Below are 13,934 nucleotides of genomic sequence, written 5' to 3' on the forward strand. Positions count from 1 at the left end.
GGATTAAACCAGGACTAAACCAGGTCTAAACCAGGACTAAACCAGGACTGAACCAGGACTAAACCAGGACTAAAACTAGGTCTAAACCAGGTCTAAACCAGAACTAAATTCAGGACTAAAACTGGGTCTAAACCAGGTCTAAACTAGGACTAAAACCATGACGAAACCAGGACTAAACCAGAACTGAAACAGGACTAAAACAGGTTTAAACCAGGACTAAAACCAGATATAAAATCAGGATTAAAAACGGGACTAAACCAAGTCTAAACCAGGACTAAACCTGAACTAAAATCAGGACTTTAACCGGGTCTAAATCAGGATTAAACCAGGACTAAACCAGGTCTAAACCAGGACTAAAACTAGGTCTAACCGAGGTCTAAATCAGGACTTACACTGGGTCTAAATCAGTGTTTAGTTTATTGAGTTTTATGTTTATGCAAAGTAAAAACGTGCCATATAATCTTACTGTAAAATAATATAATTTAGTTTGGTTAATTTTACATCAACCAAAACATGACGAGCATCTTAACACCAACATCAGTTCTGTGGACACCAGCTGCTCTAAATTAATCAATACTTCCAAAAAGTTACAAATTGGACAAACAGTTTTCAAACATAAAGCCACGAGACGTCACATCGAGTGATTTGTGAGAAGACAGGGTCAGAACGGATCACCTCAAACTGGATTTAAAACTTCATATTTTATTTAAACAGATCTTGTACTTCACAACCTGCACAAGGATCAGACCAAAGTTTAACTGAGATTTTGGTTGGAAACTACGTCCAGACTGCAGCACTTAAAGATCAATTTGGATTTTTTTGCGAGGTCTAAAAGACTAAAACCAAGACTAAAACAGGTCTAAATCAAGTCTAAAACAGAACTGAACCGGGACTTAAAAACAGGTCTAAACCAGGCCTAAACTAGGACTAAAACCAGGTCTAAATCAGGTCTAAACCAGGACTAAACCAGGACTAAAACCAGGTCTAAATCAGGTCTAAACCAAGACTAAAACCGAGTCCAAACCAGGTCTAAACCAGGTCTAATCAGGACTAAAATCAGGACTAACACCAGGTCTAAAACCAAGGTCTAAACCAGGTCTAAACCAGGACTAATCCAGGACTAAACCAGGACTAAAACCAGGTCTAAACCAGGTCTAAACCTGGACTAAACCAGGACTAAACCAGGACTAAAACCAGGTCTAAATCAGGTCTAAACCAAGACTAAAACCGAGTCCAAACCAGGTCTAAACCAGGTCTAAATCAGGACTAACACCGGGTCTAAACCAGGTCTAAACCAGGACTACACCAGGATTAAACCAGGTCTAAACCAGGTTCAAACCAGGACTAATCCAGGACTAAAATCAGGACTAAAACTGGGTCTAAACCAGGTCTAAACCAAGTCTAAACCAGGTCTAAACCAGGACTAATCCAGGACTAAAACCAGGTCTAAATCAGGGCTAAATCTGGACTAAACCAGGTCTAAACCAGGACTAAAATCAGGACTAAACCAGGTCTAAACCAGGACTAAACCAGGACTAAAACCAGGTCTAAATCAGGTCTAAACCAAGACTAAAACCGAGTCCAAACCAGGTCTAAACCAGGTCTAATCAGGACTAAAATCAGGACTAACACCGGGTCTAAACCAGGTCTAAACCAGGACTAAACCAGGATTAAACCAGGTCTAAACCAGGTTCAAACCAGGACTAATCCAGGACTAAAATCAGGACTAAAACTGGGTCTAAACCAGGTCTAAACCAAGTCTAAACCAGGTCTAAACCAGGTCTAAACCAGGACTAATCCAGGACTAAAACCAGGTCTAAATCAGGGCTAAATCTGGACTAAACCAGGTCTAAACCAGGACTAAAATCAGGACTAAAACCGGGTCTAAACCAGGATTAAACCAGGTCTAAATCAGAACACAGGGATCGGCTCAAAGCTTAATTGAGTTTTTGGTCGGTAACTACGGCTACGTTCAGACTGCAGGACTTAAAGCTCGATTCGGATTTTTTTCACGAGCTCGTTCACATTTCCAGTTAAAAGCGACTTGTCCGTGATCTCCAGCGTGAACTTTAACCGCCCCAAAAGTGTCCCGCGTGTGAACCGCACGACACGACCACATCACACACATCGAGCGTGATCGGTGTTTACACAAGTTGAATAAACGTTGGGCTCGTCTCCCAAAATCCGGTCCAGTTCTTGGTAAAATGGACAAGTTACACGTCCACTAGTTTTAAAATGTCACAATACCAATTAAAAGAGAATTTGTGGAATATTTGTTCAACTGAAATGAAATCAACTGAAACTTTATTAAAGAAAAAATAAAAATAAAAAATTCAGCTCAGATTTAAGGCCACAAGCGCTAAACTTCAGAGGCTTGGTGAACCCTGTAGTCATCAAGAGAAACCAGGTCTAAACCAGGACTAAACCAGGTCTAAACCAGGACTAAACCAGGACTAAACCAGGTCTAAACCAGGTGTAAACCAGGACTAAACCAGGTCTAAACCAGGTCTAAACCAGGTCTAAACCAGGACTAAACCAGGACTAAACCAGGTCTAAACCAGGTGTACACCAGGACTAAACCAGGTCTAAATCAGGACTAAAATCAGGACTAAAACCAGGTCTAAACAAGTCTACACCAGGACTAAACCAAAACTAAAACCAGTCCAAATCAGTACTAAACTAGGTCTAAACCAGGTGTACACCAGGTGTAAACCAGGACTGAACCAGGTCTAAATCAGGACTAAAATCAGGACTAAAACCAGGTCTACAAAGTCTACACCAGGACTAAACCAAAACTAAACCAGGTCCAAATCAGACTAAACAGGTCTAAACCAGGTGTAACCAGGTGTAAACCAGGACTAACCAGGTCTAAATCAGGACTAAAATCAGGACTAAAACCAGGTCTACAACAAGTCTAAACCAGGATTTAACCAGGTCTAAACCAGGACTAAACCAGAACTAAAACCAGGTCCAAATCAGGACTAAACCAGGTCTAAACCAGAACTAAACCAACTAAAACCAGGACTAAACCAGGTCTAAACCAGTGCTAAGCCAGGACTAAACCAGGACTAAACCAGGTCTAAACCAGGACTAAAACCAGGACTAAACCAGAACTAAACCAGGACTAAAATCAGTACTAAACCAGGTGTAAACCAGCACTAAACCAGGACTAAATCAGGTCTAAACAAGGTCTAAACATAGGACTAAAATCGGGAGTAAACCAGGTCTAAACCAGGACTAATACAAAGACTAAAACCAGGACTAAACCAGGTCTAAACCAGGACTAAAACAAAGACTAAAACCAGGACTAAAACAGGTCTAAACCAAGACTGAATTACATTTTTCTTCATTTTAACCAAATCCACATGACTAGAACATGACTACATTCACATTTTACACATTTCTGTTTCTCCAGTCCAGAGTCCAGAGTCCAGAGTCCAAAGTCCAGGACCAGACCAGACCAGGCCCGGACCCGAGGCCTGAGGAGCGAGACCATCAGCATGCTGCCCGTGTCCAGGCGCCGGAGGATGTCTGGACTCCGGAGGACAACTTTGAAGGCATCCATGCATGCATTCTATACATACTGTCTCATAGCAACAGAGACGGTTGCTATGGCGAGGGAAACCTAAAAGCACCGGCGCAATTATCCTCCCGGCCAAAATGGAGGCCCGTCCTGTCGAGGCCTGCAGAAATGTGCGAGGAGCCCTTTGCACAGACGAGAATAAAGAAGTACAAAGCCGTCGTGTAAAGGTGACTTCATTACAGACGTCTACAGCGCGGAACCTTCCAGAGAATTCTCCACACGACCTTTAACACAACACAACTATTCAACTTCAGTCTTCACGTCAGCGTTATGAAATGAGAATGAAACATGCACCGAAGCAAACGAGTCTCAAATAAACTGTGCAAGATCTGTTCATTTGTTTTTCAAAAATAAGAAATTCATTATTTGTCTCCAAAACCAAAATGAAAGGACTAAACCAGAACTAAAACCAGGTCTAAACCAGGACTAAAACCAGGTCTAAACCAGAACTAAAACCAGGTCTAAATCAGGACTAAAACCAGGTTTAAACCAGGTCTAAACCAGGACTAAACCAGGACTAATCCAGGTCTAAACCAGGACTAAAATCAGGACTAAATGCAGGTCTAAATGATGACTAAACCAGGACTAAAACCAGGACTAAATGCAGGTCTAAATGATGACTAAACCAGGACTAAAACCAAGACTAAACCAGGACTAAACCAAGTCTAAACCAGAACTAAAATCAGAACTAAAAGCAGGTTTAAACCAGGACCAAAACCAGGTATAAAGCAAGTCTAAACCAGGATTTAACCAGGTCTAAACCAGGACTAAACCAGAACTAAAACTAGCACTAAATCAGGACTAAAACCAGGTTTAAACCAGAGCAAAACCAGGACTAAAAGCAGGTCTAAACCAGGTCTAAATCAGGACTAAACCAGGACTAAACCAGGTCTAAATCAGGACTAAACCAGGACAAAACCAGAACCAGGTCTAAACCATGATTTAACCAGGTCTAAACTAGAACACCAAAAAAAAAAAAATCACATGTGGACGTTTTTCAAATAACGTGCAGATCTACTCCATTTCCTAAACTCTGATTTGAACAAAAGTCCAGAGGCCCGAGGTGCAGCGCTGAGACGCCAGAGCGACTGTGGGAATCTCGTCTCAGCTGCAGACGCGACGTACAAGACAAACTCCATCACGTTTGAGAGCAGATGAAGCGGCGATAAAAGCAAACATTCATTTGGTTCAGGCTTTACATAAACCTGCACAGCTCCAGTCTCCAGGCTAATGCTCAGAAGCTGTTTCTTCATTAACATGCACACACCTCACTGCACACGCACTGCACACTTAACAACCTCACTGCACACTCACTGCACACTTACCAACCTCACTGCACACTCACTGCACACTTAACAACCTCACTGCACACTTAACAACCTCACTGCACACACACCAACCTCACTGCACACTCACTGCACTGCACACTTACCAACCTCACTGCACACTCACTGCACACTTACCAACCTCACTTTACACTCACTGCACACTCACTAACCTCACTGCACACTTAACAACCTCACTGCACACTTAACAACCTCACTGCACACTTAACAACCTCACTGCACACTCACTGCACACTCACTAACCTCACTGCACACTCACTGCACACTTACCAACCTCACTGCACACTCACTAACCTCACTGCACACTCGCACTGCACACTTAACAACCTCACTTTACACTCACTGCACACTCACCAACGTCACTGCACACTCACTGCACACACTCGCTGTACACTCAATGTACATTCACTGTACATTCACACTTGCTGCACACTCACTCAACCTCACTGCACACTCACCCTCACTGCACACTCACCCACCCTCACTGCACACTCACTCACCCTCACTGCACACTCACTGCACTCACTCACTCACCCTCACTGCACACTCACCCTCACTGCACCCTCACTGCTCACTCACTCACTCACTCACACACTCACTGCACACTCACCCTCACTGCACACTCACTCACTCCCTCACTGCACACTCACACTCACTGTACACTCACTGCACTCTCACTGCACTCTCACGCACACTCACTGCACACTCAAAGTACACTCACCCTCATTGCACACTCACTGTACATTCACCCTCACTGCACACTCACCCTTCCTCACTGCACACTCACACTCACTGCACACACGAGTTCTCCCTCCATTTGCTCCATGCACTAAGCCTTCATCCCGCTAATGAAACTACTGCACGTCTCATCAGGTTTGTCATGTTGTTATGTGCGATTTTTGATCATGTTTTATATCTTTATGGATTGTTATAACATGGTGGAACAAAAAAAAAAAAATAAAAAAATAGCGGCTGAAAACAAAAGAACATATTTTCGGTAGAGTGGCCCTAATTTGTCTTAGTTGTTTATCTTAAACTAGTGAGTAAACGTCCAAACACTTGTCCAATATTTTCCTGTACGTTTCTTACTTCGTGCAGTTGAACGCCTCTCCTTAATCAGCAGGGATCCTCTTCTACACGTTATTGGGATCTGGGAAATTCAAATCACAAATCTTCAGTCGTAGTTCTCGGGTTTACATGCGTTTGAGAATTGGGTTTATCTTGGACTTTAGGCCCGTGTTGGGTTTTCCTGCCGCGCACGTAAACGGAGACTCTGCGCAGAAAACTCACACGACATGACTCCCAAACGCGGCGACGAAGCCAGAAATCTGTCCCCTCTGTGAACCTGTTTACTAGAGTTATGGCGGTGCGGAGCAGAGATTGATTTTGGTCAGCTGACCTCTCCCATCCGGGTGGGAAGAAATATTGGCAGTCTATCCAGCACTGAGTCAAAATAATAGCTGGTGTGCCCCTACCATGTCGCAATCTGCCAGTGATCAGCTCGCCAAGGTCAGAGCGCGCAGCACGAGCCGCTCCACAAAGGCCCGGTCTGCCCCGACAACGAGAACATCACCGGGATTTCACACGTCTTATGTCATTGGTGTTCGCTGTAAGAGGGAGTATTACACGTCTGCGCGAAAACGTGACATGTTCAGAGCTCTACGCTGCGGTTTAATGTTCTGAAAACTCTATATTCGCCAAAAAACAACATCTTAACAGAGCCTTCTTTCTTTTGCTCCTCTACCGTACCGAGCGCAAACACAATCAGTCTCAAACTATTTCAGAAACACATGAAGTGCCTCACAAAAACAATCCATGTGTCATTCGTTTATTTGTTTTTCAATATAAAACCAAAAATAAGAACACAAAAAAACAACTGTTTTCTTCATTATTTGTCTCCAAAACCAAAATTAAAAAAAGGGATAATGATTTGTTTTTTCAGTTTTTGATTTTGTGTTTAAATGAAAAATGAAAAAAAAAACGGATAACGGCCGTTTTCCGTTTACGTGACTTCCGTGACTGCGATACCGAACTTTTGCACTGCATACGGACTGAACCAGGACTGATCCAGGTCCGGGACCACGGCAGGACCAGAGCGGGACTGGGGCTGTTCTAATCTGTCATATTTACACTGCAGTGATGTAGATGTTCTTTAATATGCACTGTCCCTATTAAATAAATAAATAAAATAAAAATAAATAAATAAATGAAATAAATAAACAAATTAATAAATAAATGAATAAAATAAAATACAATAAAAATAAATAAACAAATAAATGAATAAAATAAAAATAAAATAAATAAATTTATGAATAAACAAATAAATAAATAAAATAAAAATAAATAAATAAATCTACACATCAGGTTTGTGAAGTTGTAGTTGTATAGTTTTGTATCAGGTTTTTGTACAGTTATGGAAAAGGCTGGATAGGAGGTGTGGGCTCAGAAAAGTGTTTTTGTTTGAGCAAAACGTCAAGAGAAAATGAATAAATCATGAAAGAGCGATTTTACCAAAACTCACTACTTCATTTTTAGCACTATATAGCCCAGAAATCGAGGGAGGGGCCTGTGCCACACGGTGAGGGGGGAGGAGCCTGTGCCACACGGCGAGGGGGAGGGGCCTGTGCCACACGGCGAGGGGGGAGGGGCCTGTGCCACACAGCGAGGGGAGGGCCTGTGCCACACGGCGAGGGGAGGGGCCTGTGCCACACAGCGAGGGGGAGGGGCCTGTGCCATGCGGTGAGTGCGAGCTGCTCAAACAGACGGGAGTACCTTACACTGGGGTGGAGCTCTCATGCGCATAATGCCCAGATGGAGCTGAGCTGCAGCAGATCTACAACAGATGCACAGACTCAAGATGAACCGCGTCCTGCACAGGCCAAACGGACAGGCCGATGGGACAGGCCAAACGGACAGGCCAAAGAGAAAGGGCAAAGACACAGGGCAAAGAAATAGGCCAAAGGGACAGGCCAGTGGGACAGGAAAGTGGAAAGGGACAGGCCAAAGAGACAAGCCAGTAGAACAGGCCAATGGGACAGGCTAACAGGACAGGCCAAAAGGCACAGGCCAAACGGACAGGCCAACAGGACAGGTCAATGTGACAAGCCAAATGGGACAGGAAAGTGGAACAGACCAAAAGAACAGGCCAAAGAGACAGGCCAATAAGACGGGCAAATGGGACAGGAAAGTGGAACAGGCCAAACGGACAGATGAAAGGAATAGGCCAAAAGGAGCAGGCCAATCTGACTATTGTGCTTGAGTCTGCTTTAATACACTGCAATAAATATTTTGACTATATGACTATATTTATGCATTTTCCAACTCCAAGCTGTATAAACTTATCCAGGCTGGTGCCACCTAGTGTCTCCGCTCAATTTAATTTCTCTCCAGCGACTAGATCAGGAATCAGAATACACTAGACGGTTTACAAAAACCCTTGAAGTGCGAGTTCGGGCACCAGCCAATGAGCGAAGAGACAGACATTCAGTGTTGTCAAAGATTCTTGAGATCGAGGATTTAAAGCTGGAAGAAAGAGAATGTTTGGTGAATTTTATCAAGAGGAAAGACGTTATTGTCCTTCTTCCTACGGGATTTGGTAAAAGCTTAATATACCAGTTAGTCCCGTTAGCAGAGCATTACATACGTCCCGACCAAACAGCAGCAATTGGTTAAGTAAAAAAAAGTACCCGCCTACCCACAAGTGAACGAATTCTAACGCTGCGAGGTCAGACGGTTTCTACGATTCTTATTGGATGTAATGTATGTCGCGCGGACCATCCCCCCCCCGTCCCGTACGTCGCGTTGACAGTCTTTCCCGTCCCGAATGTCACGCGGACCGTCCCATACGTTGCGCGGACAGTCTCCTCCGTCCTGTACGTCGCGTGGGCTGCGCCACTAAACCAGGTCTAAAAACTGTTCTAAAACCAGGACTAAAACAGGATTTAGCCAGGACTTAACCATGCCGCCTGACCGCCCACTGCGCCTCCTCCCATACGCAGCCCAATTCCTTTCGCTTCTCTGTGTTTGGTAGATCTTAAGAAAGCAAAGGTTCCCATCCTACGGGATTTGCAGGCGGCGCGAGACAAAATATCACAGATGCGGGCGGGAGCGGGACTGGAAATTCCAGTCCCACGCAGACCTCTAGCTGGGACACTGGTATGGACTGGTTTTATTAAAGATGAGACCTTTTCGGGTTGAAGATGGACTCAAAAACAAACCTCCTGCCAGTTTTTAGAAGACACTTTCTTCAAGCAGTGATGCAAAAAGTGATTTTTTAAAATGATTTTTATGCAGGACGAAGCTCCATCGCTGCATCGAAGGCCTTAAGGATGAAAAAATAATGACACGGCCCCTTTACTCACTCGAACTAAACCAACTGAGAACTTGAGGGCCATTCGACTTATACGCCAACAAAATGAAGTTTGGACACTGGTATGGGCTGGTTTTATTAAAGATGAGCTTGTCGGACCTTTTTGGGTTGAAGATGGACTCAAAATGAACTCCAAAACCGACTGCCAGTTTTTAGAAGACACTTTCTTCAAGCAGTGATGCAGGAAAAAAGTGATTTTTATGATTTTCATGCAGGACGAAGCTCCATCGCTGCATCGAAGGCCTTAAGGATGAAAAAATAATGACATGACCCCTTTCCTCACGTGAACTAAACCAACTGGGAACTTGTGGACCCTTCGACTCATACGCCAACAAAATGAAGTTGGGACACTGGTATGGGCTGGTTTTATTAAAGATGAGCTTGTTGGACCTTTTCGGGTTGAAGATGGACTCAAAATGAACCTACTGCCAGTTTTTAGAAGATACTTTCTTCAAGCAGTGATGCAAAAAGTGATGTTTTAAATGATTTTTATGTAGCTTGATGCTCCATCGCTGCATCGAAGGCCTTAACGATGAAAAAATAATGACATGGCCCCTTTCCTCACGTGAACTAAACCAACTGAGAACTTGTGGGCCCTTCGACTCATGCGGCAACAAAATGAAGTTGGGGCTGGTTTTCTTAAAGATGAGCTTGTTGGACCTTTTCGGGTCGAAGATGAACTCAAAACGAACCTCCTGCCAGTTTTAGAAGACACTTTTTTCAAGCAGTGATGCAGGAAAATGTGATTTTTATGCAGGCCCCATTGCTGCATCGAAGGCCTTAACGATGAAAAAATCATGACATGGCCCCTTTCCTCACCTGAACCAAACCAACTGAGAAATTTTGGGTCCTTCAGTTCCAAAAAAATACTGAATTTCTTGTTCTGTAAATGACTGAAAGTTTCTATCTGTTGTTTTCTGAAAATTAAAAAAGGATATATTATAAACGTTTGTCATTTGATCCACATTTTCATTTAAGAAATATTCAAAAGAGACAAAAGTTGAAATGTGTTTACAATAAAATGAATGAAATTTGGTAATGAAGGGGTTGCTTTTAAAGATAATTTTGCGTACTGCCTGCATAAAGAATTATTACTCGACTTTTATTGGTCTCTCTTTTGCAAGTTGCTAAAATAAATAAAGAAGCGGGAGGGGTAATTACATCATTCTTCATCACTGGACTTTAGAACGACTAGTGATGATATTGTTAATGAGTAAACAATGATTCTCAGAAATCTTCCGTTGCCGTTTATTAACCCTGAAATGCCTCGGTCGCCTCGACGTCAAGACTCAAACCTGCAGCCTCCGGGTTTGTGGGCGACGGAACTGATCCAGATCCTGATCAGAGCTTTTCAGAGCGTCAAAAACAGGTTTACGTCCACGAGAAGTGAGACGACCAGTTCAAACATCAACTTAACATATTTATTCTGTCATTTTCATCAATTCAATTCAGTTCAATCTTTATTAAGAACATGTAATATCTGGTTCATGGTATTAAAAATAAAAATAAAAAAGTTAAAATACAGTGAAAGTCTGACAGTCAGTGTCTCCACAGATCAGAATGATGGGAAGGTGACTTTTAAAATGTAATCCCCTACAGATTACAGATTACACACACCAAAATGTAGTTTGTAACAGAATCCATTAAATTACTTAAAGTGAGTAATGTAATCTGAATACTTTTGCTGTAGAGAAACAAAGACGAGGAAATCTTCACATAAGAAGTTTTGTCTGATAAAAGAAAATAAAAAGTCCAGATTTTACTGAACCAAATTAAAAATATTATTGATAGAAGAAGAAGAAACACGTCCACACAGCAGGATTTAGTCCTGTTAAATCCTAGTTTACTCCTGTTTTAGTCCTGTTTTAATCCGGTTTTAGACCTGGTTTAGACCTGGTTTTAGACCTGGTTTTAGTCCTGGTTTAGACCTGGTTTTAGTCCTGGTTTAGTCCTGGTTTAGACCTGGTTTAGATCTAGTTTAGACCTAGTTTAGACCTGGTTTAGACCTGGTTTTAGTTCTGGTTTAGTCCTGGTTTAGACCTGGTTTAGACCTAGTTTAGACCTGGTTTTAGTTCTGGTTTAGATCTAGTTTAGACCTGGGTTCAGTCCTGATTCAATCCTGATTTAGTCCTGGTTTAGACTTGGTTTTAGACCTGGTTTAGAGTCCGGCAATGAGTGGAATTACCCCCAAAAATGGATTTAGCCCAAAATGTGAAAACAGGAAAATACTGCCATGTAATAAACTATTTATTTCAACAAAGTGTAACTGAATACAGTTACTCATAATTTGTACTCTGATTACATGTAATCTGTTACTCCCCAACACTGTCGACTGTTCAGATTCACGGCTCTACACATAAATGAATAAATACAACATCTGATCGTGACACACAGAGTCTCACAACACAGTTTACAAACACTTCACTAGCGCCACAAAACCTCAGCACTTTCAGAAATATTCTCAAAGAGTCGTTACAGGAAACGGTCAAACTCTGCAAACTGTTTTTCTTGTAGAATAGTAAACAAGGGTTAGCAGAAACATTTAAAAAGTGTGATTTTGACATGACTGCAGCACATGGAGAACTTACGGACGAGCAGATTGGCCTGAGTGTGAAGCTCACACTGCTGCCTGCACACGTCTCTGTCATCTGAGACTCACTGCTGACAGAACGTCCAAGATATTAGACATACACATGGATAATATAAATCACCATGTGTATTTGGCCATAATAAATTGAAATCTTGGACCATGATCAGCCCCACACCAGCCCCCGCAGCTCAAATCAGCTTCACTGAAAAAGCTTGACTGCAGCAGCTCTTCTGCAGAACATGAGGTGAAGTGTCTGGAGGCTGAGCTCAGGTTCAGGTGCGACAGTGACGAGGCTGATGTGTGATGAGCAGGAGATGATGCTGCTCGTTTGGAGAAGAGTTAAACTTTGGTTTTAGTCACGTTCAGTCTAAACACAGCGGCCACAGAGACACTAAACCAAACCAAAGCGTCATCTGGACTCTAAGCTCTTTATACCAGAGTTAAACTTCTGCGGTTCTTCCTCGCTCACGTTCGTGCGTGGCGCTGTCTCGTGTTTTACCTGCCACCACCAGGCTCTGCTCTCTCCCCTTCAGAGCGCGCTCCGGGGCGGGCAGCTCGCGGGGCGCGGACATGTGAGCGGAGGACGCGGCCACAGAACCAAAGACCAACAGAAGCAGCAGCAGCAGCAGCAGCAGCAGCAGCAGAACCAACAGGACCAACAGGAGCCTCGGACTAACGCAATGTGCGCTCCTCTCTGCCCCTGTGCGCGGTCATGCGGTCACACCGTTACGTGGCGCGCCCGTGCGTCAGGAGAAGAGGAGGAGGGGCGGGAAAATCACGTTAATATGAATATTCATCGTGCGTGGGCCGCGCCGTGCGCCGCATATCAACCAGGCGCGGGGTTAATATGACTTTGCCACAGAAACCTCCCGCGCGCCGCGTGCGGGACACAAATTCAATTTAATCCACGCGCTGCTCCGCATGTAAATGAGCGCGCGCCGCACGAGATGCTCCGTGAGGGACCCGGATGTATGTGCTTCCACTTTTACATGTGACACAGGCCGATGTGGCTCACGTGAGGACAGGAGGTGCACCGTTTGACTGCCACAAGCACAGAACAGAACATTAGAGGAGGAACATGTCACAGGCCCAAAGACACGAGGACTAAAGACACTGGAGCCGATACCAAGAACCGCTAAAGAGAGTGATGATCCGATACCAATACAATACCAGTATGTTTATTCACATGCACAGAAACTCCTTTACTACAGAACATGTCAAAATAAATACTTTTCTTGCCTGGATCCACAATACAAACATCAACACTTTATGAAGATGTGAGTCTGGTCATCAGTGAATCACCTGTATCCAAACTGACGTGATTGACGGGGGGATCAGCCAATCAGGAACACACATGACCACACACAAAATAAATAAACAAATAAACAAATAAAGGAAATAAAATATCGCTGAAAGGAAAAACACGGTGGTTTTCTGCAGATTCACTGAAACGACTCGAGACATGTCGAAGGACGTACGGACTCAATGTACAAGCAGCTCCTGACGCCCAAACATGTCCACTGCTGCTGTCTGCGTGTTATTATAAAGTGTTTTATTGTGTGAAAATCTGGAAGTGCACATTAGCATGCTAGTTATTGTTAGCTCAGAATATGTAAAATAATTTTAGAATAACATTCATCTTCACCAGATTGAAACCAGCCTGTGCCTGTAATCTGACATGTGCTCATTAGCATGTACTGTATTTTTTATTTTTTTTTTTCCAAATGATACACAAAACACAAATACAATCAAAAAAATTATAAATAAATAAATAAATAAATAAATAAAATGTTTTCCAATAAATAAATAAATAATAATAATAATAATAAAATAAAATAAATAAATAATAATAATAATAATAATAATAATAATAATAATAATAATAAATAAAAATAAATAAAATAAATAAAATACCAAAATACAAATAAATAAATAAATAAAATATTTTTAAAGAGGTTGTGTTGGTGTCACTTTTTAACACATACCAGGCGTTACCTTTATGAACATGTTTAATAAGTTTGTGTTTTTGACAGTGTGCGTCCCTCC

The 13,934-nt window shown here is 42.7% G+C and overlaps 1 protein-coding gene across 1 annotated transcript in view; it reads right to left on the minus strand.

Annotated features, from left to right (window-relative positions):
* The window catches only part of msrab (methionine sulfoxide reductase Ab), a 124,344-nt gene extending 111,725 nt beyond the window's left edge, over positions 1–12,619 (minus strand). The window contains exon 1 of the mRNA XM_055159066.1: positions 12,388–12,619. Coding sequence (XP_055015041.1) covers positions 12,388–12,460 — 73 coding nt within the window. The 5' untranslated portion in view covers positions 12,461–12,619. The remainder of the gene's footprint in view (positions 1–12,387) is intronic.
* Between the last annotated feature and the right edge of the window lie 1,315 nt (positions 12,620–13,934).

This window comes from Boleophthalmus pectinirostris, unplaced genomic scaffold, assembly GCF_026225935.1.
Source record: "Boleophthalmus pectinirostris isolate CB_2022bp ecotype Guang Dong unplaced genomic scaffold, ASM2622593v1 HiC_scaffold_10, whole genome shotgun sequence".
NCBI lineage: Eukaryota > Metazoa > Chordata > Actinopteri > Gobiiformes > Gobiidae > Boleophthalmus > Boleophthalmus pectinirostris.